Source organism: Panulirus ornatus, chromosome 58, assembly GCF_036320965.1.
Source record: "Panulirus ornatus isolate Po-2019 chromosome 58, ASM3632096v1, whole genome shotgun sequence".
Lineage (NCBI taxonomy): Eukaryota > Metazoa > Arthropoda > Malacostraca > Decapoda > Palinuridae > Panulirus > Panulirus ornatus.
This window is the reverse complement of record NC_092281.1, coordinates 18,480,938-18,508,792: the sequence shown is the minus strand read 5'-3', so window position 1 is coordinate 18,508,792 and position 27,855 is coordinate 18,480,938. Positions and strand designations below refer to the sequence as shown.

At 42.5% G+C, this 27,855-nt stretch overlaps 3 protein-coding genes and 1 pseudogene across 4 annotated transcripts; 3 read left to right on the top strand and 1 right to left on the bottom strand.

Annotated features, from left to right (window-relative positions):
* Positions 1–103: 103 nt before the first annotated feature.
* On the bottom strand, positions 104–26,951 carry LOC139766603 (cuticle protein CP1499-like). 2 transcript variants are annotated; one of them, XM_071695460.1, is made up of 3 exons: positions 26,858–26,951; positions 1,874–1,928; positions 104–704 (listed from the first exon to the last, which is right to left on the bottom strand). In XM_071695460.1, the coding sequence occupies exons 2-3, from the start codon at positions 1,883–1,885 to the stop codon at positions 204–206; spliced, it is 513 nt and encodes a 170-aa protein (XP_071551561.1). In that variant the 5' UTR covers positions 1,886–1,928; positions 26,858–26,951; the 3' UTR covers positions 104–203. The 2 variants fall into 2 exon arrangements, with proteins under 2 accessions (XP_071551561.1, XP_071551562.1); XM_071695461.1 differs by lacking the exons at positions 1,874–1,928; positions 26,858–26,951 and adding an exon at positions 22,396–22,548.
* LOC139766785 (cuticle protein CP1499-like) lies at positions 9,046–10,081 on the top strand. The gene is made up of 2 exons (XM_071695704.1): positions 9,046–9,109; positions 9,492–10,081. Exons 1-2 carry the CDS (start codon positions 9,098–9,100, stop codon positions 9,981–9,983), a joined length of 504 nt encoding a protein of 167 aa, XP_071551805.1. The 5' UTR covers positions 9,046–9,097; the 3' UTR covers positions 9,984–10,081.
* LOC139766713 (uncharacterized) lies at positions 12,856–20,095 on the top strand. Its single transcript, XM_071695633.1, has 4 exons — positions 12,856–12,910; positions 13,293–13,781; positions 18,854–18,907; positions 19,276–20,095. Exons 1-4 carry the CDS (start codon positions 12,899–12,901, stop codon positions 19,732–19,734), a joined length of 1,014 nt encoding a protein of 337 aa, XP_071551734.1. The 5' UTR covers positions 12,856–12,898; the 3' UTR covers positions 19,735–20,095.
* On the top strand, positions 26,232–27,365 carry LOC139766605 (cuticle protein CP1499-like; annotated as a pseudogene).
* Positions 27,366–27,855: the final 490 nt, after the last annotated feature.

Here is a 27,855-nt window from a genome sequence, read left to right as displayed (position 1 = left end):
TTCCGTTTAAAAAACCTCTATATATCTAGCAAAACATCAACAAGAACTTGAATTATCGTCGTGTAAACCGCCGACATTCTGAAGGCATTTAGTAAACATCTCATTGCCATGTTACTTCTATATTTCAAGGGTCATAAAGCTTAGATTTGGTGTATACATGCATAACAGTTGGCCAGGTCGGTGGATCACTGCGACAGTCAGGCTCAGTGGTAGGTGTAGTGGTCGGGGGCGGCAGCTGCTGCTGCTGCCTGCTGATTGTAAAGCCTGAAGAACTCAGTCTTGGCCGCGGCCACTTCGGGAGTGTCTCCGACCTGGGTTGGGGCGCCGTAAGAAGGAGCGTGGGCGCCGTAAGAAGGAGCGGGGGCACCGTAAGAAGGAGCAGGGGCGCCGTAGGAACGGGTTGGGGCACCATAGTGGCCGGGGGCAGCAGGTCCTGGGCGACTGTAGCCGGGGGTACCATACCGGTGGGCTCGGATGGTAGCCAACTGGTCCTGGTAGAGCTTGAAGAAGTTATTACGAGCGGCGGCGACCTCGTAGGTGTCGGACACGGGGATGATCTTGCCGCCGACGCCGGCGGGGACTGTCGCAGCCACGGGGCCGGTCCACCTGGGTTGGACGTAGCCGTAGGAGCCGCCGTACGGGCCGTAGCCAGGGTTGTAGGCCTGATAGGAGGCGGAGCACACGCCCATCACTGCCAAAACAACCTGAGGAAAGGATTAAGATTTGGCCTTCATGTGTAAATGAGGCTGAAAACAATACGCATTCATTTACGATGGTCATTAACTGTAATGTTACTCATTCAGTCTAGACAAATGAAGCGTTCTGAATGTGCACTCTCACATTACCGTGATATTTGGGTCATTGTCAGAAAACTGTGGTTGTGTTAATAATGAGGACAAATAACGCATTAGTTAAAAATCAAACGTACAATACACACACACAGACACACACACACACACACACATATATATATATATATATATATATATATATATATATATATGCGTGTGTGTGTGTGTGTGTGTGTGTGTGTGTGTGTGTGTGTGTGTGTGTGTCGGAGGTGGAGGGAACGAGAAGTGGGAGACCAAATTGGAGGTGGAAAGATGGAGTGAAAAAGATTTTGTGTGATCGGGGCCTGAACATGCAGGAGGGTGAAAGGAGGGCAAGGAATAGAGTGAATTGGATCGATGTGGTATACCGGGGTTGACGTGCTGTCAGTGGATTGAATCAGGGCATGTGAAGCGTCTGGGGTAAACCATGGAAAGTTGTGTGGGGCCTGGATGTGGAAAGGGAGCTGTGGTTTCGGGCATTATTGCATGACAGCTAGAGACTGAGTGTGAACAAATGGGCCCTTTGTTGTCTTTTCCTAGTGCTACCTCGCACACATGAGGGGGGAGGGGGATGGTATTCCATGTGTGGCGAGGTGGCGATGGGAATGAATAAAGGCAGACAGTGTGAATTGTGTGCATGGGTATATAGGTATGTGTCTGTGTGTATATATATATATGTGTACATTGAGATGTATAGGTATGTATATTTGCGTGTGTGGACGTGTATGTATATACATTGTGTATGGGGGTGGGTTGGGCCATTTCTTTCGTCTGTTTCCTTGCGCTACCTCGCAAACGCGGGAGACAGCGACAAAGCAAAATAAATAAAATAAATATAATATATATATATATATATATATATATATATATATGCGATGCATATATCATCAATGAAAGAATATTAATGAAAAGTTTAAACTTTCTAATGTCTATCCACCAGAAACTATTTCAAATATCGTTTCAAGTTTTTGATATACTTTTTTAGCGGGTATCGAATGCACAGTTTTCACATGTGAGAACACATCGTGAGGTTGTATAGTTACCAGAGTCCTCATGATGGCGTTGTGTGTGTTTGTGTGAGGTGGGGAGCCAGACTGTGTTGGGTGAGCCTCCTTCCTCACTATTTATACCTCACCACAACCCTGACTGGCTTACTCTCATGCTGTGGCCATGCACCTTCGTCCATGAAATGCATCATTTTCTGCAATTGAGCGAAGTCGATTCGCATGATTATACTATAAATATATTCTCTGATGTCATCCTCAGTCATTACAGTTTGCTCTCGCGTTCCCTGACTGGTCGAGAGCGAGAGACGAGAGAATGACGAAAGTGCTGGGAAGAGACGGTTTAGCAAGAAATGAGACGTGCGAGGCAAGCAAACAACACACCTATTTGAATGTCTCTGCTGGTGGCGAGAAGAGGGAATAACACGCACGTCACGCCGACGAAGACACACTCGATACGAAGGGGAAGATATCATTAGGATCATCGTACTCACATTCAGGGATAAATCACTGTTGTATCTTCGTGTTTGAAGGGACGGTGAAGCGGTGTCAGCGATCAGCGTCTGTGCTGTCGATAGCAAGGGAGTTCAAGATGACTTTAGTGAGTGAGGAATGTTTGGGGTTTTCAGATGCATGGACGGGGTATACGACTCCCTTTCGAAGGGTGTCTAGGAAGGATGTAGCACAGAAACAAAAGAAGGCTGCCCAACCAACCTGGCAGGTAGTAGGGAAGGCTGCTCCACCACCACCAGCCCAGGTACCGAGTAAGAGTGTAGCTATGTTGGCTGACCCACCAGCCCAGGTGACTAGCTACGCCCAGATGGCTATGTCGGGTGCAGCAAAGAAACAAACCCCACAACTAATCCAATCCACTTCACATAATGTAAAAAGTTCGTCTCTTGAAACGTTCTTGAGCAAAACATTCTACACTGCAGTTTACTGTGACCCTATACTGTGTCACTGTACAGTGCAGTCCACTATGACCCGACACTATAAAGTCTACTGTGACCCCTCACTATATAGTCTATTGTGACCCCCAAACAATATAGTCTACTGTGACCACAAACAATATAGTCTACTATTACCTACACAATGCAGTCCACTGCGATCCAACGCTATACGGTCTATTGCGACCGCACACAGTACACTCTATTGTGTCGCTAGGCAGTGAAGTCTAGTGCTTTAACCCAGAGCACAGTACATCAGTGTACTTCACCTAATCTTTAGTAGCTACGTGATTCTACTGCTCATTGCTCAGTCATACTGAGATCTTGCCACGAAGATAGGAAAATCTAACTTCAGATTATCCATACTTTCACATGAAGTGTTACCGATTGTGTCAACATGTTAAGAAAAAGAACACTCGTACAGTGAGAGAATTTAAGTGCTGATCTTGTGAACCGGACGAGTAAAGTGTTGGTGGTGTGATGGTGGTGAGGAATACATCAGTGTTGGGTGTGGAGACGAGATAGGGTTTTGGGTGTGGCTGTCGAAGTTGTCACAGTCTGTCTCGAGCTGGGGGATTCGTTCGGGATTCAGTGAAGTCGTACAAGTGTTGTTAGCGAGGCGAGGTAAAGCTTAAGGGCGTTTATAGCTGGGGGGGGGGGGGGGCGTTGGAGGGGTGTGCTTGGGTGTGACTTAGAAGATTTTGTGGAGGTTATACAGCGGTTTCGGAGGCGTGAATCAGTCCGGCTTGGGAGGTGTGTCAGCGCGGGTTGGGCTGTGGTTTGAGAGGTCGTGGTAGAGACGTGGGTGGAAGTAATGAGATTTAGGGCACGGGTTGTGAGGTGCGAGTCGGGCTTGGCTGCGGCGTGAGTGGTACTCGTATGGGAGATGGTGGTTTGGCTTCGGAGGTGTTAAGGACTGTAGGAGTGTGTGGCTTGGAGAGTTAATTCAGCGAGGGACAGAAGGATCATTTTGGAGGAAACGTAACTAGAAACTGACTCCATGAGTAGTAATACATAACAGCAATTCGACTTAATCATTCCCACTACACACAAAATATAAGGGGTAGACACCGAGTATCACTAAACGTAATGTACTTTGTCGTATTCCTTCAAAAAAAAATATGCAACAAAAATAAAAGGGGAGGAGAGGAGGAGGAGGAGGAGGAGGAGGAAATGACCAGACCTTGCATTGTGTCAAGACGCTTGAACGGGTAATCAAACGTCAGGAACGTAGTTCCTCAGAGGCAGAAAGCCGAAGGTAATAATACACACCACTTACCTTCCTGAGGCCCCCTCAGCGCTAGGGAGTCCCGTTAGGCTAATGTGAGCAGCACCTCTGCCCTCCGTGACTCCCAACCTGTGTAGACAGTCTGATCTTCGAGTGTCACTCAGGCGCATTGTCTATTGGGCTCGGAAATGCCTGTTTTGACCCTACAAGTCATCTACCTATACTTCTATCTATTTACGTATCTATCTATCTATATATATATATATATATATATATATATATATATATATATATATATATATATATATATATATATATATATACATACGATAACCTAATCTAAAAATAATAGTGGTAAAGTGATTTTGTACCAATTATCACTCACTTTTCTCGTTCTTGTGCAACTATCAACTTGGCTGTTGAAGATGACGCAACAAGGTGTACCAACAAATTACCAATACTTCCCTTATCATTTCTTGTCTATTTTCTCTTTGTTAATGAAGAAAACAGTTGCCCTTGTGCTAATCTGCGGTTCAGTCATAAAGAAATTCCCTTCCTGTTGTAAATTGAGGTGTTTCTTTTTTTTCTTCAGAGGGGAAACAAATGTTATTGCATTGGTTATAATGTAATTTGTAATGGTAGCAATGGAACACTACCAACAAGAAACTTTCATAATTATATTTTTCATCTTGATATAATCAATTAGTTGATATGTGGTGCCCCGCCTCAATGAGTTCAGTATATGGTACCCCTCTATCTCCAATCCTTTCCCCATAGGATTCAGTATGCGAGATGCTCCTCTTCATAGGGTTGAGTATGAGGTAACGCCATTACACTCACTTCCTCCAATATGTGTTGCCCATCGACAAGCAATTACTCATAACGTTCACCATGTGGTGCACTCTTATATTCATACCCTCATAAGCTCAATATGTGGTTAGCCTTCCCACACACCCGCTCATAAAACTCGCTACGTGTTTGGCCTTCCGACACACACACACCCCTTTCATAAGACTCAGTGTATGGCCCCCTCTTTCGTACACTCACACACCCCCCGTCCATAAGGGTGTTCATTACGGAAGTGTTGGAATGATTTTCTCACCAACATTCCCAAAGAGAACGTGGGGGTTATCACTGTAATAAATCCCGAGACAATCCAGAGTGGCCATAACCTTTCCAGGATGTTTCAAAGTGAATTGGTCGAGGAAAAATTATCTTTCACGGGTGATATGATGGCCAGAAGCCGCGAGATAACCTTCGTGTCGTATCATCGGTCTCGTAAATATCTTTTCTTTCATGTTTTACAAAAAAAAAATCTAATTTTCTTTTCAATGTTACACGAGTTTTTATTTCATCTGTGTAAACAATTATTCAGATACTAAAATATGGCAGTATCTTACGATATATACATATATATATATATATATATATATATATATATATATATATATATATATATATATATATATATATATATATATATTAAATATCGTAAGATACTGCCATATTTTAGTATCTGAATAATTATATATATATATATATATATATATATATATATATATATATATATATATATATATATATATATATATATATCCTAAAAGAATGATTTTTATACAAAACTCAAGGCGGTGAAACCAAGAACCCATCTGGATATGTGGCTCTACGTTTTCCTCCCACGTTACGTTATTTTAGATAACTAAACAGCGCGCGAGACATCCAGGCTCAAGGATGCATGACCGGGTACCCCCTGCGCCTCTCTCTCTCTCTCTCTCTCTCTCTCTCTCTCTCTCTCTCTCTCTCTCTCTCTCTCTCTCTCTCTCTCTGTCTGCTCACTAGCGACGAGGAAAATTGTGTGCAGTGAAAAAGTGTATCGTTTGGGAGCATACACACACGGGTGTCAACACTAATTTTCGTTAGGTTTATCTCAAGAGGTTTTAACACAAATTATACGAAAAACCTTCACTGCCCCACACCACAAATATCACAAGCAAGAAAGCTAATGACCTCAGGTTTGCACAAAGAAAAATAATCCGACATTATCTTCTACGATGAAATCATTCACGCCATCCTAAACTATGCAACGCTGTCTGTTCATGTATCCCGTTCATGAAAACAAAAAACACATCAGTTAAAAACAAAGAAATAGAACACAGAACAATCATCAGCTGCCTGGTAACCACAGACACTCAACGTCTACACAATGAAACAAGGATTCTCCCAGCACAGCCCACCTCACTGGTGTCAGATGCAGCCAACTTCTTCAGCACTGCGTGTGTGTGTGTGTGTGTGTGTGTGGGTGGGTGGGTGGGTGGGTGTCTATATTCTTTAAATCATCCGTTCATCCATTTTTCTTATTTTCCTTTCAAGGCTTTTCTTTTTCTACCTCATCAGTTCATCCACTTTTCTTATCTTTCTTTCACAGCAAATTCTCTCTTCAAGTTAATTCGTTCCTCCATTTTTCTTATCTTTCTTTCATCGCAAATAAGTTCATTCGTTCCTCAATTTTTCTTATCTCTCTGTTTGTATTATGGGACAACCATTCCTACCGCTGACTGACAGCAACAACAGGTTCATGGACCACATGCCTTGTCAGCGTAGCCTTAATATTATCTAACCGCACCTGAAAGTGTGAAGACATTTTTCGGTTGGTAGATGGACACAATGACGCTATTACGGCTTTAACGACCCCTGGTATTTGACACGTCGAAAGCATAAAAATGACCAAACACAGTCATCATGGGCTACATGCATAGTGGGAGTGTATTACGTGTCGTTAAAGTTATCCATAACACCTAAAGATGTTGAAAGGTGTTGAGGTATTTTACGGTTGGTGGATGAAGTTCGACTTTAAGGACTTCCGTGGCTCGGGGAGATGATACAAGCATAATAATCCCCCAACCAACCTACCAGATATAAATCAGGACCTCCAAGCTCCTCATCACTCCATGGCGTCTCTCCAGCAACTGACTCACTCACTCTTCTGAACGTTATTTCAAACTAATACGCGTTGGCATAAGTACAAGAAAGTTACACGAACGGTAAAAAAAAAAAATAGAGTCGAGATTCCTTATAAATGAATAACAAAATCAAAAACTATATTTCATGTACATAAATGACATATAATTACAATGATAGCAAACTTTAAGGCGAACGAATCATCAATAAAAGAAAACGTCATGACGCTATGGAGGTCTAATGTAAATGAGGGTTATTCTGTGGGTTGGAGTAGAGAGATGTTGTTGCGGTTTCATTCAGGCTTAGATTGTTGGCTAAGTAGGTATTTAAGTATTCTAACGTTCAGTTCACTATCACCATTATCTACTGCTGGACGTTCTTGTGGTAATACTCGCTCAACTGAAGTAGTGAGGGTGGTTTGTCATGAGCTGGTCTGTTCCACAGAACCGAGCAAGGTGCTCACGAACTTTGATATGTTGTTATTTTTACTACCAATATATCTGACATTAGATTGGAAAAAGATAATGCTGAAAATTCATTAATCATATCAGAAGAGTTTCTTGGCTATTGGGCCATTAACGTAAAGGAAAAGAAAAAAAAAAGGGAGCTTATTGTATATGGATTTGCGAATTCTAAATACGCTTGTGACCGGTACTTAAAGGGTAATTTTGCATTTCATTTCTAATGTTCAAACAAGTGCTCTATAAGAGGTAACCTTAATGTCCCTAGCGTGGTTTCGCAACATTTGTCGAGGTGCATGACGCGTGGATTGTGTGGCTTAGAAATGTCCTTAATAATATTTATATCAAACTAAGGGAGGAACCATTGGTCGAAAAAAAATATTATATATATCATACATACACATCTGTATGTTTGAATAGTTTGATTTAAAGATGCGACCCCAGAGCCCCTTTGAATGGGCTCCTGCAGCACGAATGCTGCACTCCAATCAGGAGCAGGGAAATTATGAACTCTTTTGGAGATAGAAAGGTCCTCAACGAGACTGTATTCTCTTTCGCCCATTAACGATGATACAACCTGACGAAGGCAAGTTTTCACTCGTTGTATTACCATATGTGGGCGGAGTCCAGTACTATCCAAGTCGGTACAAGGGGTAGAGCAAATTGGAGCAATGTGATATGTAAGGGGCGACGTGCTGTGATCGGACTGAACCAGGGTCTGGGGGGGGGGGGGGGGGGGGGGGTAAACTTACGCAGGCGGAGGCTTGTTATATATATATATATATATATATATATATATATATATTTATATATATACGAATAAAGTGCATATGAACGCGCACCTCCATAGAACATACAAACCTCCAACAGCTAGTACATATATTGTCTTTTAACAGATAAGGAAAATTCCCCTTTTTATAAAGACAACTGTTAAGAGATACTTATAATAATGTTTCATAGCAGAGAGTCTTGAATATAATAACTTGGCCACTCGTTTTTAGTCTTTATGATAAAGCTCCGATATAAAAAATACAAGGAAGAAAATCAAGTTTATTTCCCAGAAATTCGAAGCCGCAACAAATGCATCAACGTGAATGCAAACACATGCTATTCATCATAAGTAACTCAGAAATAGAAGGAAAGATCCGACAACTCAAAACCTCTATCAATGCCCTCGGCACGACCATTCAAACCTCTACATTGCAAGAATGTAGTGGATTAAACTCTACAAGCAAACGCCTTTATCTGTTGGCACTTACATGTAGTGTCTCACGGCGGAAGCAACATAGCCGCTATTGATACTCTTAAACAGGGGAAGAAAGATACAGAATCAAAACGTAGTGAAGTTAGCCCGCTAAATTTACCTGGAACACTTTCGTAACATCAGAGTCCTTACCTTCCCAATACCTCAAGTGTATTTCTTGTCTAATGATCATTTGTGGAACGCGACAGAGTTGACCGCTGTGGACTTCGTCGAAGGAATCCTTCGGATTAAATACAAGCAACTGCAGAAAATGAAACAAAGCGTGTGAGGGACAAAGGCACATGACCACACCATGGGAGTGAGGGAGTCAGTCAGGGTTGTGGCGGGGTATAAATAGTGAGGAAGGAGCCTCACACAGCACAGTCTGGTTCCCCACCTCACACAGACACACACACACAAGCCATCATGAGGACTCTGGTAACAATACAACCTCACAGTTTGACCTCATTTGTGGACAGATCATGCACCATATACCAAGATACCAAGTAAAGAGTATCATTAGATACTTTATCTTATACTGAATGAAGAATATTAGCAGATGGTAAACGAGTCAAATTAAATCGCAAGCAATGAATCAGAATTTCCAATAATGTTCACCATCAAACTTTAGTTCATTGCCTCTGAATGTATTCATTATACTTCCTATGAAGAAGAGTCTTTCCTCTATAATGCTTTCTTTGCCTCCACGCAGAGTAATATCCCCTACGATCAAAACATAAATACATCAGCGAGCAGTACTGGTGATGTCATGTGTACTTCTCTTCTTTTGCTGACATGACATTACCCATACTTCCCTCAGGTTGTTTTGGCAGTGATTGGCGTGTGCTCCGCCTCCTATCAGGCCTACAATCATGGCTATGGCCATTACGGCGGCCACTACGGCTACTACCAGCCCAAGTGGACCGGCCCCGTGGCTGCGACAGTCCCCGCCGGCGTCGGCGGCAAGATCATCCCCGTGTCCGACACCTACGAGGTCGCCGCCGCTCGTGATGCTTTCTTCAAGCTGTACCAAAAGCAGTTGGCTGCTGTAGGTGGCCACCGGTATGGTACCCCCGGCTACGCCCACGCTGGACACGCCTTCGTCCCCGCAGTCCACGCCCACTATGGTGCTCCCGCCCACTACGGTGCTCCCGCCCACTACGGTGCTCACGCCCACTACGGTGTCCACGGCGCCCCCACCCAGGTGGGCGACACTCCCGAGGTGGCCGCCGCCAAGGCTCAGTTCTTCAAGCTCTACAACAAGCAAGCAGCAGCAGCAGCCGCCGCCCCCGACCACTACACCTACTACTGAGCCTGTGACAATGCTCCACCAAGTCTGCAGTGACGCAGTATTGCACCAGTTTTAATCTTTGTCAGCGCACTATGTTCAAAATATAGAATGACACAGCAGTGACGTCTTTTCAAAGTACTACCTTCGACATACTAATGATTCACGCCACATAGAATACACCTTAACGTAACAGTGATAATACACATGTGAGAACTTAGCCTCATATATTTACCTCCCTCCAGCACACAGACACACACACACACACACACACATATATATATATATATATATATATATATATATATATATATATATATATATATATATATATATATATATATATATTCATAAGCAGACTAAGTGTGTGTATGCAGATGTTAATCTTCGTAAACTTAAGCAGGCGGAGGATTGATATATATATATATATATATATATATATATATATATATATATATATATATATATATATATATATATATGTACATAATTCACACTTACTGCCCTTATTCATTCCCGTCGCCACCCCGCCACACATGAAATGACAACCCCCCTCCCCCCGCATGCGCGCGAGGAAGCGCTAACTAAGGCCACATTCGTTCACACTCAGTCTCTAGCTGTCATGTACGATGCACCAAAAACACAGCTCCCTTTCCACACCCAGGCCCCACAAAACTTCCCATGGTTTATTACCCCAGACGCTTCACATGCTCTAGTTCAATCCACTGGCAGCATGTCGACCCCGGTTTGCGGCAGGGGCGCGTGATGTCTTCATGGTTGTTTAATTTGTTTACGGATGGGGTTGTTAGGGAGGTGAATGCAAGAGTTATGGAGAGAGGGGCAAGTATGCAGCCTGTTGTGGATATAGAGCTTGGTAAGTGAGTCAGTTGTTGTTCGCTGATGGTACAGTGCTGGTGGCTGATTCGGGTGGGAAACTGCAGAAGCTGGTGAATGTTTGGTACAGTGTGTGAAAGAAGAAAGCTTAGAGTAACTGTGAATAAGAGCAAGGTTATTAGGTACAGTAGGGTTGAGGGACAAGTCAACTGGGAGGTTAGTTTGAATGGAGAAAAACTGGAGGAAGTGAAGTCTTTTAGAAATCTGGGAGTGGATTCGGCAGCGGATGGAACCATGGAAGCGAAAGTGACTCACAGGGTGGGGGAGGGGGAGAAGGCTCTGGGAGTGTTGAAAAATATGTGGAAGGCGAGAACATTATCTCGGAAAACAAAAATGGGTATGTTTGAGGGAATAGTGGTTCTAACAATGTTATATGGTTGCGAGGCGTGGGCTATATATAGAGTTGTGCGGAGGAGGGTGGATTTGTTGGAAATGAGATGTTTGAGGAAAATATGGAGTGTGAGGTGGTTTGATCGATTAATCAATGAAAAGGTAAGAGATGTGTGGTAATAAAAAGAGTGTGGTTGAGAGAGCAGAAGAGGGCGTTTTGAAATGGTTTGGTCACATGGAGAAAATGAGTGGGGAAGGATTGACAAAAAGGATATATGTGTCAGAGATGGAGGGAACGAGAAGAAATGGGAAACCAAATTAGAAGTGGAAAGAAGGGGTGAAAAAGATTTTGAGCGATCGGGGCCTGAACATGTAGGAGGGTGAAAGGCGTACAAGGAATAGAGTGAATTGGAACGATGTGGTATACCGGGGTCGACGTGCTGTCAGTGGGTTGAACCAGGGCATTTGAAGTGTCTGGGGTAAGCCATAGAAAGTTTTGTGGGGCCTGATGTGGAAAGGGGGCTGTGGTTTCGGTGCATTATACATGACAGCTAGAGACTGAGTGCGAACGAATGTGGCCTTTGTTGTTTTATCCTAGCGCTACCTCACGCGCATGCGGAGGGGAGGGGGCTGTCATTTAATGTGTGGCGGGGTGGCGACGGGAGTAAATAAAGGCAGCAAGTATGAATTATGTACATGTGTATCTATGTATATGTCTGTGTATGTATATATGTATATACGTTGATATGTATAGGTATGTATATGTGCGTATGTGGACGTGAATGTATATACATGTGTATGTGGGTGGGTTGGGCCATTCTCTCGTCTGTTTAATTGCGCTACCTCGCTAACGTGGGAGACAGCGACAAAGTATATATATATATATATATATATATATATATATATATATATATATATATATATATATATATAGTCTTTTAACAGGTGAAGGAAATTCCCCTTTTCATAAAGAAAACTGTAAAGAGGTATTTATAATATTGTTTCATAGCAGAAAGTCTTCAATATAATAGCTTTGCCACTAGTCTTTTGTCTTTATGATAAACCTCCAATATAAAAATACAAGGAAGGAAATCAAGTTTATTTCCTCAAAACTTCGAAGCCGCAACAAATGCATCAACGTGAATGCAAACACATGTTTTTCATTATAAGTAACTCAGAAATAGAAGGAAAGATTAGACAACTCAAAACCTCTATCAATGCCCTCGGCACGACCATTCAAACCTCTACATTGCAAGAATGTAGTGGATTAAACTCTACAAGCAAACGCCTTTATCTGTTGGCACTTACATGTAGTGTCTCACGGCGGAAGCAACATAGCCGCTATTGATACTCTTAAACAGGGGAAGAAAGATACAGAATCAAAACGTAGTGAAGTTAGCCCGTTAAATCCTGGAACACTTTCGTAACATCAGAGTCCTTACCTTCCCAATACCTCAAGTGTATTTCTTGTCCAATGATCATTTGTGGAACGCGACAGAGTTGACCGCTGTGGACTTCGTCGAAGGAATCCTTCGGATTAAATACAAGCAACTGCAGAAAATGAAACAAAGCGTGTGAGGGACAAAGGCACATGACCACACCATGGGAGTGAGGGAGTCAGTCAGGGTTGTGGCGGGGTATAAATAGTGAGGAAGGAGCCTCACACAACACAGTCTGGTTCCCCACCTCACACAGACACACACACACAAGCCATCATGAGGACTCTGGTAACAATACAACCTCACAGTTTGACCTCATTTGTGGACAGATCATTCACCATATACCAAGATACCAAGTAAAGAGTATCATTAGATACTTTATCTTATACTGAATGAAGAATATTAGCAGATGGTAAACGAGTCAAATTAAATCGCAAGCAATGAATCAGAATTTCCAATAATGTTCACCATCAAACTTTAGTTCATTGCCTTTGAATATATTCATTATACTTCCTATGAAGCAGAGTCTTTCCTCTATAATGCTTTCTTTGCCTCCACGCAGAGTAATATCCCCTACGATCAAAACATAAATACATCAGCGAGCAGTACTGGTGATGTCATGTGTACTTCTTTTGTTTTGCTGACATGACATTACCCATACTTCCCTCAGGTTGTTTTGGCAGTGATTGGCGTGTGCTCCGCCTCCTATCAGGCCTACAATCATGGCTATGGCCATTACGGCGGTTCCTACGGCTACTATCAGCCCAAGTGGACCGGCCCCGTGGCTGCCACAGTCCCCGCCGGCGTCGGCGGCAAGATCATCCCCGTGTCCGACACCTACGAGGTCGCCGCCGCTCGTGATGCTTTCTTCAAGCTGTACCAAAAGCAGTTGGCTGCTGTAGGTGGCCACCGGTATGGTACCCCCGGCTACGCCCACGCTGGACACGCCTTCGTCCCCGCAGTCCACGCCCACTATGGTGCTCCCGCCCACCATGGTGCTCCCGCCCACTACGGTGCTCACGCCCACTACGGTGTCCACGGCGCCCCCACCCAGGTGGGCGACACTCCCGAGGTGGCCGCCGCCAAGGCTCAGTTCTTCAAGCTCTACAACAAGCAAGCAGCAGCAGCAGCCGCCGCCCCCGACCACTACACCTACTACTGAGCCTGTGACAATGCTCCACCAAGTCTGCAGTGACGCAGTATTGCACCAGTTTTAATCTTTGTCAGCGCACTATGTTCAAAATATAGAATGACACAGCAGTGACGTCTTTTCAAAGTACTACCTTCGACATACTAATGATTCACGCCACATAGAATACACCGTAACGTGACGGATGGTGACAATACACATGTGAGAACTTAGCCTCACATATTTACCTCCCTCTAGCATGTATATATATGTTGGCTCACCATTCTACCTTCCCATACCAACTGTACACTTCACTCATCACTCGTGCACCAAAATCTCCTGCCCTCACTTGTCACCTACATTCATAGACTCCTGTCCTTCCCATCCACCTTCACACTTAACCTCTCGCCTCATCTTACACCCGACGACCTGCCCTCACCTTCTGCCATCCTTAACGGTTGGAATCAACCCAACACCGAGTTCCTGACCGCCACGACCACTCCTCTCTCTCTCTCTCTCTCTCTCTCTCTCTCTCTCTCTCTCTCTCTCTCTCTCTCTCTCTCTCTCTCTCTCTCTCTCTCTCATTTACTGAATATCAGAACTCTGCCACTCAACAGTGCGATGACATGAACACGTTGAACATCACCACACCCTGCAGTCTCACCTGGAAACCTCACCTGGTGAAAATCGCAAATGCTACATCCCAAAAAACGCTGGGGGGTGTGTGTTGTTATAGGTGCCGTAATCATTCTTCATACCGGCAGTTGTTCCATATTTACCAGGCACTCACTCGCCCTAGTGTGGAGTACCACTGCTCACATGTTTACGATAGCTGTAAAAACAGCTGGGCTAACGTACCGCAGCATAACACAGTGGATGCCTGGTGGTGGTGTGAATCATGATCCGTGAAGGCAAAGTGTGAGAGGATCAGAACACGACAAAGCCCCCATGATAGATGCATATGATATGTGTGGATCATGACTGTTGTACATGTGTGGATCATAACTGTCATACATGTATGGATCATAATTGTTGTACATGTGTGGATCATAACTGTCATACATGTATGGATCATAATTGTTGTACATGTATTGATCATAACTGTCATACATGCATGGATCATAATTGTTGTACATGTATTGATCATAACTGTCATACATGTATGGATCATGGCTGTTGTACATGTGTGGATCATAACTGTCATACATGTATGGATCATGGCTGTTGTACATGTGTGGATCATAACTGTCATATATGTATGGATCATAACTGTCATACATGTATGGATCATGACTGTTGTACATGTATTGATCATAACTGTCATACATGTATGGATCATAATTGTTATACATGTATGGATCATAACTGTCATACATGTATGGATCATAATTGTTATACATGCATGGATCGTCACTGTTGTACGTTGTTGACATGCGACCTCTCAACCACAGAGATGCACCACAGCAGCAACCCTTCGTGTTCCTGATGACCACACCTACTCAAGTGTTCCGTTCCCCGACAGATATGTCAACACCTCTCCGTCAGTACCACCACGACCGAGTTAACAACACAAGTAAGCTGCTGTCACCTAACCTTTAATACGTCGAGAGGAAAAAAAAAGACGATAAATCCAATCGTCACGACCTTGATAAATGTGTGATCGATCCCCCACCCCTCATGGCCTCGCTCATCAGATTTCTCAACACAGGTCACTGCACAGGTGTGGCGAAACAATACTCCTCCTCCTTCCTTCCTCCTCCTCCTTCTCCCTCCTCCTCCTCCTCCAGGCCCTTCCTCCCTCCCACATTGCGGCGTCTCTCCCTGCCCACCACTCCCCACCAGCTACTGCGTCACGAGATAATCTCTTCTCCCAGCCCTGGGTCGAGCGGGACTTCCTTCTCGTCTGAGATCACTCAATAACTCCCTCCTCTTACGGTGCATCTCCTCTCTGAAGGTAATGAAATGACGGACGCCCTGAATGGGCCAGTGGCTGAGAGATTTAAAAGAGACAGTTTATCTAAAATGAGTATATGCTGGATATGTTAACTGTGATGTCTGGCAACAGCATATGTTAACTGTGATGTCTGGCAACAGCATATGTTAACTGTGATGTCTGGCAACAGCATATGTTAACTGTGATGTCTGGCAACAGCATATGTTAACTGTGATGTCTGCCAATAGCATATGTTAACTGTGATGTCTGCCAACAGCATATGTTAACTGTGATGTCTGCCAACAGCATATGTTAACTGTGATGTCTGCCAACAGCATATGTTAACTGTGATGTCTGGCAACAGAGAATTAAACATAACATCTCTTTCACTCCCGCGTTAGCGAGGTAATGTCAGGAGCCAACACAACTGGGCCTTTCGAGGAGATATCCTCGCTTGGCTCCTTCCCGTACTCCGTTTTCCTCTTTGGAAGGTAATAATACAAGAGTGGAGAATTTCCAGCCTCCCGTTCCCACGCCTAGACAATAACGGGGGAAATGTAAGAGACTTGATCATCATTATTACTGTCTCGACCACCAAAGTCCTGACCAGGTCGAAGGTTTCGCAAAACTGTAAATGAGAAATGGGAGAGGCAAAGAGATGCTCTGTTCCTTCCTGATTATGATTTCTACTTCAGTACAGAAGTTATATTATGGACTGATATGAGAGAAAGAAGAAAGGAAGGAATGGAGAGAGAGAGAGAGAGAGAGAGAGAGAGAGAGAGAGAGAGAGAGAGAGAGAGAGAGAGAGAGAGAGAGACTTTTAACACAGCAGCCTGAGTGACCAGGGACTGACGAACACCGAGTACGAGACGAACCAGAGCTCAGTATGAACCAACCAAGAGACGCCGAGACCGGCCAGGGAAGCGAGGCTCGAGGAATAGACACAATCGTGGACGTGAGTGAGGAGCTGGAACCAATCTTATTCCACCTATAGTTGCCCACGGGGACGAGGAATCAGAAGCGTAGTCAAGTATAAATGATGAAACGGATTGCGCGAACAGGAACCGAATCCGGCGAAGCTAAATTTTTTACTGCGAATCCTTGCTCGAACCAGTTGTTGAAAAATGTCAACGAACGTGTCGTTGTGTGTCCAGTGTGTACGGTGAAGTGATACACCTGAACATAAACACTGGGGGCTTTGTTATTTTCACAAAGTGTTTCTTCCGAGAAATGACCCGACGTAAATGGGCCATGAACTTCTCCAATCCATTAGGTCTTCAACAACGTTATTTCAGAAAACCGGTTTTCGTGTGTAGCGAGAACAATCTATCAGCCACTTTATAGGATATGCTGTCGTGTGTTCGCTTATGGTTTTACAACCAGGTGCCTCAAACGATTTTATGTGTCATGTTTACTTTTCAAAACACTGTTGTAAGACTCAAGTGAACGAGTGAGAGGAGAGGCACATGACCTAAAAGAATTCGTAAGGTAAAAACCTGCTTACAAAAACTCATTCATATCTTTTATCATTTTCTCTCGAAAATTGGCTGATTAGGTCCCACCATCATTGGCTAGACAACGTCATATTCGGCAAGGCACTTCATCATGTTCTGTGTAGCCTGTGGAAACTCACGGGAGGGGCAGTTGTAACGTCTGTTCCTTTCCTTACACCGCTTAGCTTTGGGACTCCCTAACTCCTCTCGTCTTTACAGACATCTACGAGTCAGTTTTTTTTTTTTTTTAAGCCAACCATTCTCTTCCTCCAAAACTCTTGAATTATTTTCTCGCCTCTCTTTACTACCCTAAATCTTAAGAAGTCTTTTTTTCATATTCAGTATAAAGCCTGGGCCTAGATGAGGGCTTTCTTAACCAGAGTCTTCGAGATCATAATTAAAAAAAATGTAAAATCGTAACTGAATAATACGAGGGCTGAGGTTGTGCTTGCTACACCCTGTCGATGGAAAGTCAGAAGCGTTTTCCAGCGAGTGATACTAAAGAGAGGTTATAAAAGGCAATTTGCTATTCATCATCACAAACACATCATCAAGACCAAATGATATCAGACACGAGCAAGACAAACGCCGTCGTTACAATTTACAAAGTGAATGCAGCGAAAATTCATCGTCCTTACTGGGAAAAGAAATGATAATGCTATAAGATTACTAAAGTCGAAAATGACACACACTGACGCTATGATCATGACCTCTGGAGCGTGACAGAGCCTGTCTCTAAAATCACTATCCTTACGTAACAATCTATTTACAGCGTTACGTTACGTAACCATCTCTCGTCCTCCAGTAACAGTCGCACAATGACATGACTTCATTGTAATGGTTCCACCTCACTGGTGACGACGCCTCGTCTGTCCTGACGGCGTGTGTGTGTGTGTGTGTGTGTGTGTGACCCCGCCCTCAACTTAGCCCCAAGTCACGTCGGGGAAGATGACTAGCGGCTCCACACATGAGCAGGATGTTACGTCGTTTCACAGTTACGTACGTCAGACGCATTGAGGAATATTGTTGAAGTGGAGTTCGCCCAGTCCCTGAATGCCAAGGGTCAGTGAAATCTTTTAAGGAACGCAACCAAAAGTAGGAAAAAAGACGTACAAGATTTCAGTTCAATGCTGAACCTCCAACAATAACAAGAAGGTCTTCGGGAAATCACGTCTCTCACAAGGAAATGCCCACCGGGGTTTTCACATGTACCTACACTTAACGACCCACCATTTATAACTTCGTTTTAGTCCGTCATAAAAAAAATGACATAATCTTTTTACTCGACAGGATATGTATCGTTAAGCTGACAGGCTAATTAGGCTGTTAACTTAAGCTTTAAGTCCTGCAGTTTGACGGACGTGATGTCATGAAATCATTGGAGCAACATCAGTGCTTCTCGCGTTTAGAATCTGGAGTGAGAGACTGTGGAAAAAACACTTCCCCTGCCAGCAAGGCGACAGTAAACCTGACACAAAAGACGAGAGTATGACCAAGGCCCGATACGCGGAGAGAGAGAGAGATGATCCAGGGTTGATATATATATTTTGACAATAACAGATGAAACATGTTGCCTCGGGCAATTCATTGCAGGGTCACAGAAAGACATGCAGTGCGCGAGCCAATCAGGGTTGTGGCAGGGGGGGTATATATAGTGAGGAAGGAGCCTCACCCAGCACAGTCTGGCTCCCCATCTCACACACACACACACAGCCATCATGAGGACTCTGGTAACTATAAAGCTTTGAACCCTCTGGTCTTACGAGTATTGTGAGGACCATGTTATTCTGCAGCTTGTGAAACGTACAAATGAAAGTTCTCGAGGAGTCGACCTTATTTCAGAATCCAGTTCAAACTTGATATAGACAAAAGTTGCTTTAAAAGCAATCAAGATTAATCTATTGGGTTCCTATGAAGTAAAGTATATCAAAATCCCTATATTCGAAGGCATCTATTTCCTGATATTATGAGATTAACGTGCGAGAGTAACGCTTTTTGTCGATATGTATGCACTAATGTGGCAGTTCTAGTTGTGTGTAGGTAGTCAAGTGTTAGGCCAACTCATGAATGAAGTCCAAGTTCTCTTTTACTCCCTCAGGTTGTTTTGGCAGTGATTGGCGTGTGCTCCGCCTCCTATCAGGCCTACAATCATGGCTATGGCCATTACGGCGGCCACTACGGCTACTACCAGCCTAAGTGGACCGGCCCCGTGGCCGCGACAGTCCCCGCCGGCGTCGGCGGCAAGATCATCCCCGTGTCCGACACCTACGAGGTCGCCGCCGCTCGTGATGCTTTCTTCAAGCTGTACCAAAAGCAGTTGGCTGCTGTTGGTGCCCACCGGTATGGTACCCCCGGCTACGCCCACGTCCCCGCAGTCCACGCCCACTATGGTGCTCCCGCCCACTACGGAGCCCACACCCTCTACGGTGCCCACGGCGCCCCCACCCAGGTGGGCGACACTCCCGAGGTGGCCGCCGCCAAGGCTCAGTTCTTCAAACTCTACAACTTGCAGGCAGCAGCAGCAGCCGCCGCCCCCGACCACTACACCTACTACTGAGCCTGTGACTGTCATGTAATGCCCTGCTGACGCCACCTGCACTGAAGCTGTAAAGATACATCGTTATGCTTTGTTCATCTCTTTCAGGATATGGAAGGAGGTAGCCACGAGGTCTTCGCCAAGTGGCTTCATTATGCAAATAACTTCACCATATTGTTATTCTCTTGTCGCTTTACAACCAACGGCAGGGGACCATCATATAGTCAGTGTGAGTGAAGCTTTGCTTCCAGTGGTCTCCTGCCTCCAGTGGTTTCCCGCCTCCAGTTCTGGAGGATATGCCATATAAAGATTCAGGTGGTGGTGGATGGGGGTGTGTCCTCCCCAGATTCTCTCTGATAATAAAGTTCGCTTCGCTCGCAAACACCAATGATTGTTCGTCACCTCAAGTACATAGTACGACCCTCCCCTGTAGCTAGGCTTTGACTAAGTGCTCCGTCCCTCCCTCCACCCAACCCAATAACTTGCAATCTACTGACATGGTGTAACTTAAGCTAAGGACAAGCATTTCCGCACACGTCTCGAAAACTGTGAAAGGGCGTTCTGTTTCACACCAACATACATGGTTTTGTGTCCTTCTTAAAGTTGCTGCTAAAACTAGTGTAAAGAGAGTATCCAAAAGCCATTGATTTTTTTCCATTTTCGTTGTACCGTGTACATACACAAAAGACCTAACTCTTTTAATCACTCTCCAATAACGCTCCACCTTCTTGGGTCCCGTGAAATCTTCCGTCTGTCATCGTCTCAGATTATTTCTCACAAGAGAAAAATAATATCTTAACAAATCATTCAGTTACCCCAACAATGACTAAGATGAGCAAACTTCACGCTGCATTAAAAATTCAGCAGTTTGCAGTTCTGTCATTCACAAGATGATATTTACAAATACAAGCACGAGTACAAAAAACAAATGTTTTAATCTTCATTTACCTTTTATTTTCATCATTTCATAAATTTCCGAAGTCAAATACAACATTCGAGATGTAGTTCTCTTCCTTTTTTTTTTTTTTAAAGATTCGCTAGGCATTAGCATGTCCCCCTGCTCATCCAGAAAGAGACACAAGAATTCTTTAAAAGAGGAAATGAGTTCCTGTTGTGAAACAGGTCTACAACAAAGCTCGACTCACTAGCCACCATCACCGGTTTCTTGCATCAATTGAATGATCCTCCGCTCATCATCGAGTCTACTTTTCATGATCATGATGAGGCAAGACACTTACACTTACTTTCTTTTTAGAAACCAAACAGAAACTAACATTAGAAATGAACTAAACAGATAAGTAGTTCAGGAATTTGAAGATTTAGATATGATGATGATGTGAACACCATACGAGTAAGGACATGAGTAAGGAATGAGTAAGGGAATGAGTAAGGACATGGTTAATGCAGAGAGCATACACAGATTTAAAGTGTGCGATGGTCGACAGTGTTCAAGAGATGGTGGCCTTACGAGTGCAATACTCCCTCCCCATACTGAACAAACAGGTAATTGCAAGTAGGTAGACACATGCAAACATTATCTATCAAGACATAAGCTGCAAGAAACTGTGCGAAAGGGCCAAGACAGCTTGGCACGTCTGTATGGCTAAGTCGCACAGGAGACAAACTGTACGCTGACAAATATTAGAATTGCTCTCAAATACATGGATGAGAAAATGTTTAGCTACCTATTCATTTCCTAAAGCAAGCACAAATAATCAATAAAGAATCAAGTGAGGACAATAAAGATAGTACGCACCGGAATAAAGGAAAGGCGAGCTCCATTGTGTGATCAAGAGGCCATCTATATATTTCTCCACCATGAAAGAGAGACGAGTAAGTATTGGTTTGACTACAGCCTTTTAAGTTTTCATGCCGTTCTGATGAGGTTAATAGCGAACGGTTAAAGCTTGGAATTCAAACAAGGTTAAAAGAGACGGGACAACACAGAGTGTAGGACTCTCTCTCTCTCTCTCTCTCTCTCTCTCTCTCTCTCTCTCTCTCTCTCTCTCTCTCTCCCCGTAACACAAATGATAATCACACACACACACACACACACACACACACACACACACTGCATGATATGACGACAACTGATGGAAGATTACATGGCCATTGTTAAGTACCAGTTTGTTTCACTCATTATCATAATACCCTCCCACTACCACGATCACGGTCTATAAGAAAACCGTTATACACAAATACGAAACTATTTTACGAAGTTTTTGTCTTGACTGACAGCGATGTTTTTTTCAATATTCTTCCTAGCTACTTATTGGATAAATTGTTCGCAGGGTAGTTACTCGTTATGAGGCAAACACTTGACATAACATTAATCTCTTCTTCTCTATATTATATATCTTTCATTGCAACGAAAAGCCAACTGTAAATCAACGTCGCTTTCTTACTGTGAAGCGTCGACCGCGGACGAAATTGTGGCTTTATACATGTACGAAGAATTTGTTCAGCCTTAGACGAGAATTCTTCAGGTGATGGACTGATGCGTATCATAAATCTATGCATTAATACAGTATAGAAAAAAGAGTTGAATATTGATCGTGAGGTGTACTTAAAAATATTTACAAAAAGGTTTCCGTTTCCACACAACCGTATCTCATATTCGGGCAGAATCTATACATTATGATAACTGGAGATGGAAGTGTTATACACAGAAACTTCTCTTACCTCCTACACTGCTTAACAGTCATGGCAAATCCCTCCGTCTCGTAGCTGATCACTAACACTAAACAAGAGTAGACCGATAAGGGCGTCTCCGCTGGCCAGACTGTGTGGCGCCGTGAGGCAGCTAGGCTTGGTAAACAATCAAATCCCCCAGAATTCCCTGGGTGGGTCGACCGAGCTTAGTAAGGACTGAAACGCTACGCACTGAACTACCCGACTGTCGTTCACCTGTGTGGCTGAGGGAGGTGCAGGACCGAGCGAGCACCTGTGAGTCGGCAGAGTGCGACGTGTAGGCTGGACAGATTAACATTGAACTGAAACCTCATTCATGTGAAAAAGTTGTTCTGGTGTACGTCTGTATGGTGGTGAATCTGACTCAATGGCCTATTATAACTGTTGATCGGTCATTCGATCCAAAAACAAGCCATGGATTGGTCGCGTTACAGGCGTAATCTGTGGTCTCTCGAAATAACAGGAATGGTGGAGATAACGACGGGAAATGATCAATATTACTTTCACAATGAATTCTTAAATCACCACCTCTCTCATGACCACCCGTAACTGCCACAGCGCTCCCTCTTAACTGACGTCTACGACCACTACACCTGACATTGAGCTCGACTTTAACCTTTAACAAACTTGGCCTCGCAAGCATTCATATTCATGTTCTTGAAACGTGTGTGGTGTAGAAAAGCCTCGACCATCCTAACTAACATTACTATGCTGGCATTCCCTCACCCTGGCCGCTCCTCACTGACTCGCTCGCCACCTCAGACTCGACTTCCTTCTCAAAAAGTTTTGAAAGAAATGATACAGTTGTTCTATACAGTTCTGATTACAGGAATATTACAGACAATATTCCTTTTTTTTTTTTTTACTTCTCAAAGGTTTTGAAAGAAATGATACAGTTGTTCTATACAACTCTGACTACAGGAAATTACAGACAATATTCCTTTTTTTTCTTCTTCCCAAAAGTTTTGAAAGAAATGATACAGTTGTTCTATACAGTTCTGATTACAGGAATATTACAGACAATATTCCTTTTCTTTTCTTGTCAAAAGTTTTGAAAGAAATGATACAGTTGTTCTATACAGTTCTGATTACAGGAATATTACAGACAATATTCCTTTTCTTTTCTTGTCAAAAGTTTTGAAAGAAATGATACAGTTGTTCTATACAGTTCTGATTACAGGAATATTACAGACAATATTCCTTTTTTTTTTTTACTTCTCAAAGGTTTTGAAAGAAATGATACAGTTGTTCTATACAGTTCTGATTACAGGAATATTACAGACAATATTCCTTTTTTTTTTTTACTTCTCAAAGGTTTTGAAAGAAATGATACAGTTGTTCTATACAGTTCTGATTACAGGAATATTACAGACAATATTCCTTTTTTTTTTTTTTACTTCTCAAAGGTTTTGAAAGAAATGATACAGTTGTTCTGTACAGTTCTGATTACAGGAATATTACAGACAATATTCCTTTTTTTTTTTTACTTCTCAAAGGTTTTGAAAGAAATGGTACAGTTGTTCTGTACAGTTCTAATTACAGGAATATTACAGACAATATTCCTTTTTTTTTTTTACTTCTCAAAGGTTTTGAAAGAAATGATACAGTTGTTCTATACAGTTCTGATTACAGGAATATTACAGACAATATTCCTTTTTTTTTTTTACTTCTCAAAGGTTTTGAAAGAAATGATACAGTTGTTCTATACAGTTCTGATTACAGGAATATTACAGACAATATTCCTTTTTTTTTTTTACTTCTCAAAGGTTTTGAAAGAAATGATACAGTTGTTCTATACAGTTCTGATTACAGGAATATTACAGACAATATTCCTTTTTTTTCTTCTTCCCAAAGTTTTGAAAGAAATGATACAGTTGTTCTATACAGTTCTGATTACAGGAATATTACAGACAATATTCCTTTTTTTTTTTTACTTCTCAAAGGTTTTGAAAGAAATGATACAGTTGTTCTATACAGTTCTGATTACAGGAATATTACAGACAATATTCCTTTTTTTTCTTCTTCCCAAAGTTTTGAAAGAAATGATACAGTTGTTCTATACAGTTCTGATTACAGGAATATTACAGACAATATTCCTTTTTTTTCTTCTTCCCAAAGTTTTGAAAGAAATGATACAGTTGTTCTATACAGTTCTGATTACAGGAATATTACAGACAATATTCCTTTTTTTTCTTCTTCCCAAAGTTTTGAAAGAAATGATACAGTTGTTCTATACAGTTCTGATTACAGGAATATTACAGACAATATTCCTTTTTTTTTTTTACTTCTCAAAGGTTTTGAAAGAAATGATACAGTTGTTCTATACAGTTCTGATTACAGGAATATTACAGACAATATTCCTTTTCTTTTCTTGTCAAAAGTTTTGAAAGAAATGATACAGTTGTTCTATACAGTTCTGATTACAGGAATATTACAGACAATATTCCTTTTTTTTTTTTACTTCTCAAAGGTTTTGAAAGAAATTATACAGTTGTTCTGTACAGTTCTGATTACAGGAATATTACAGACAATATTCCTTTTTTTTCTTCTTCCCAAAGTTTTGAAAGAAATGATACAGTTGTTCTATACAGTTCTGATTACAGGAATATTACAGACAATATTCCTTTTTTTTCTTCTTCCCAAAGTTTTGAAAGAAATGATACAGTTGTTCTATACAGTTCTGATTACAGGAATATTACAGACAATATTCCTTTTTTTTCTTCTTCCCAAAGTTTTGAAAGAAATGATACAGTTGTTCTATACAGTTCTGATTACAGGAATATTACAGACAATATTCCTTTTCTTTTCTTGTCAAAAGTTTTGAAAGAAATGATACAGTTGTTCTATACAGTTCTGATTACAGGAATATTACAGACAATATTCCTTTTTTTTTTTTACTTCTCAAAGGTTTTGAAAGAAATGATACAGTTGTTCTATACAGTTCTGATTACAGGAATATTACAGACAATATTCCTTTTTTTTTTTTACTTCTCAAAGGTTTTGAAAGAAATGATACAGTTGTTCTATACAGTTCTGATTACAGGAATATTACAGACAATATTCCCTTTTTTTTTTTTTTACTTCTCAAAGGTTTTGAAAGAAATGATACAGTTGTTCTGTACAGTTCTGATTACAGGAATATTACAGACAATATTCCTTTTTTTTCTTCTTCCCAAAGTTTTGAAAGAAATGATACAGTTGTTCTATACAACTCTGACTACAGGAAATTACAGACAATATTCCTTTTTTTTCTTCTTCCCAAAAGTTTTGAAAGAAATGATACAGTTGTTCTATACAGTTCTGATTACAGGAATATTACAGACAATATTCCTTTTTTTTCTTCTTCCCAAAAGTTTTGAAAGAAATGATACAGTTGTTCTATACAGTTCTGATTACAGGAATATTACAGACAATATTCCTTTTTTTTTTTTACTTCTCAAAGGTTTTGAAAGAAATGATACAGTTGTTCTGTACAGTTCTGATTACAGGAATATTAAAGACAATATTGTTTTTTTTTCTTCTCAAAAGTTTTGAAAGAAATGGTACAGTTGTTCTGTACAGTTCTGATTACAGGAATATTACAGACAATATTCCTTTTCTTTTCTTGTCAAAAGTTTTGAAAACTTATCCATGTAACTCCTACTAACGACAGGTCAACAGTGGAATGAACCCGCATCCCATTTTCAAAAGCCTTGCGACGAGTGAACACAGCAAAACGGATTGAGATCAGCAGAATAACGCGCACGGCTACAGGCAGATCATTACAGAGTTACAGGTGATCAGGTCAGGGTTGTGAGGAGGTATAAAAAGAGAGGAAGGAGCCTCACCCAGCACAGTCTGGATCCCCACCTGACACACACACACACGGCCATCATGAGGACTCTGGTAACTATACAGCTTCGTAATTTGGTCTGACGTGTGAGTGGTGATGTGCATCGATCCACTGCGAGTGATAACACACACACACACACACACACACACACACACACATATATATATATATATATATATATATATATATATATGTGTGTGTGTGTGTGTGTGTGTGTGTAGCGAGAATGTGTACGCGTGAGTCTACGCATTCTTCACTATAGAAGAACGATCCTTAAGCCATAGCACTACGTACAGTGCCAGCGTGACTGTATCCACCATCCACCAGTGCCGCTATGGCACTGGTGAGGGGAGGGAGGAGGATGACACTGCTGTGCTCATGCTTCACACTCACAGTCTTGGGTCATTTCCGTCGTAAGACTGACCTTTAAGGTAAAAGATCCGCTCTACTTGGGAGCTTAGCTTACATTTTATTACATCATGTAGTACGCAGGAATGCGCAGTTTGCTTGCATTTCCCCACTTCTATTTCGTATCATAATCTATCCTCTGAGAAATAAGAAGAATTATCTCACTTCTTTCAGGTTGTTTTGGCAGTGATTGGCGTGTGCTCCGCCTCCTATCAGGCCTACAACCCTGGCTACGGCCCGTACGGCGGCTCCTACGGCTACGTCCAACGCAAGTGGACCGGCCCCGTGGCTGCGACAGTCCCCGCCGGCGTCGGCGGCAAGATCATCCCCGTGTCCGACACCTACGAGGTCGCCGCCGCTCGTAATGCTTTCTTCGGCGCCTACCAGACCAGCTGGCTACCATCCAAGCTCTTCGCTACGGTTCTCCCAGATACTCCCGCCCTGGACCCGCTGCCTCAACCCACTATGGTGCTCCCACACGCACCTACGGTGCTCCAGCCCACGGCTACCAAGGCGGCGTACCAACCCAGGTGGGCGACACTCCCGAGGTGGCGGCCGCCAAGGCTCAGTTCTTCAGGACCTATGAGAGGCAGGCGGCAGCAGCAGCCGCCGCTCCCGACCACTACACCTACCACTGAACCTGACTGTCACGATACATCAACTTAACCTGGTCGAAACTTTGGCATTAAAACATCAGCATTATGATTCCATCATTATCCTCAACTTATTAGGTAAAAAAAGTTAAAAGTAGAATTAGTTTTAAGTCTGGCGAAGGTGATGATCAGTAACCTATACTTATGCTTTACGAATAATGTTCTCGTTCTTGCAATTGTAGAATTACGATTTCCTTTGGAATCCTTATCTTGGTGTCGAGAGCTAACCAAGGCTGGAAGCTAAAGACAATATCTAATCTCAGGAAAGAAAATTGAGCGATCTGCTGCTTGAGAGACGTGATACCACACAGGCGAGGTCTTGATTCTGCAAACGTCAAAATACTTTCTGTTAGGTATCAAACTTTAGTTCCTGGTGACTGAATCTGTGATGTGTCATGATAACGTAGAACAGTTATATAAAGAATTTTGCCAAATTACAGACACATCAGTGTTATTTCGCTGTCAAATAACTCTGTGAAATTGGAACTGTTCCATTATATACCTATTTGATCTCTTGTATTTCTACTTTCTTTTTCTCACCGCTGTGCTGGACGGGGA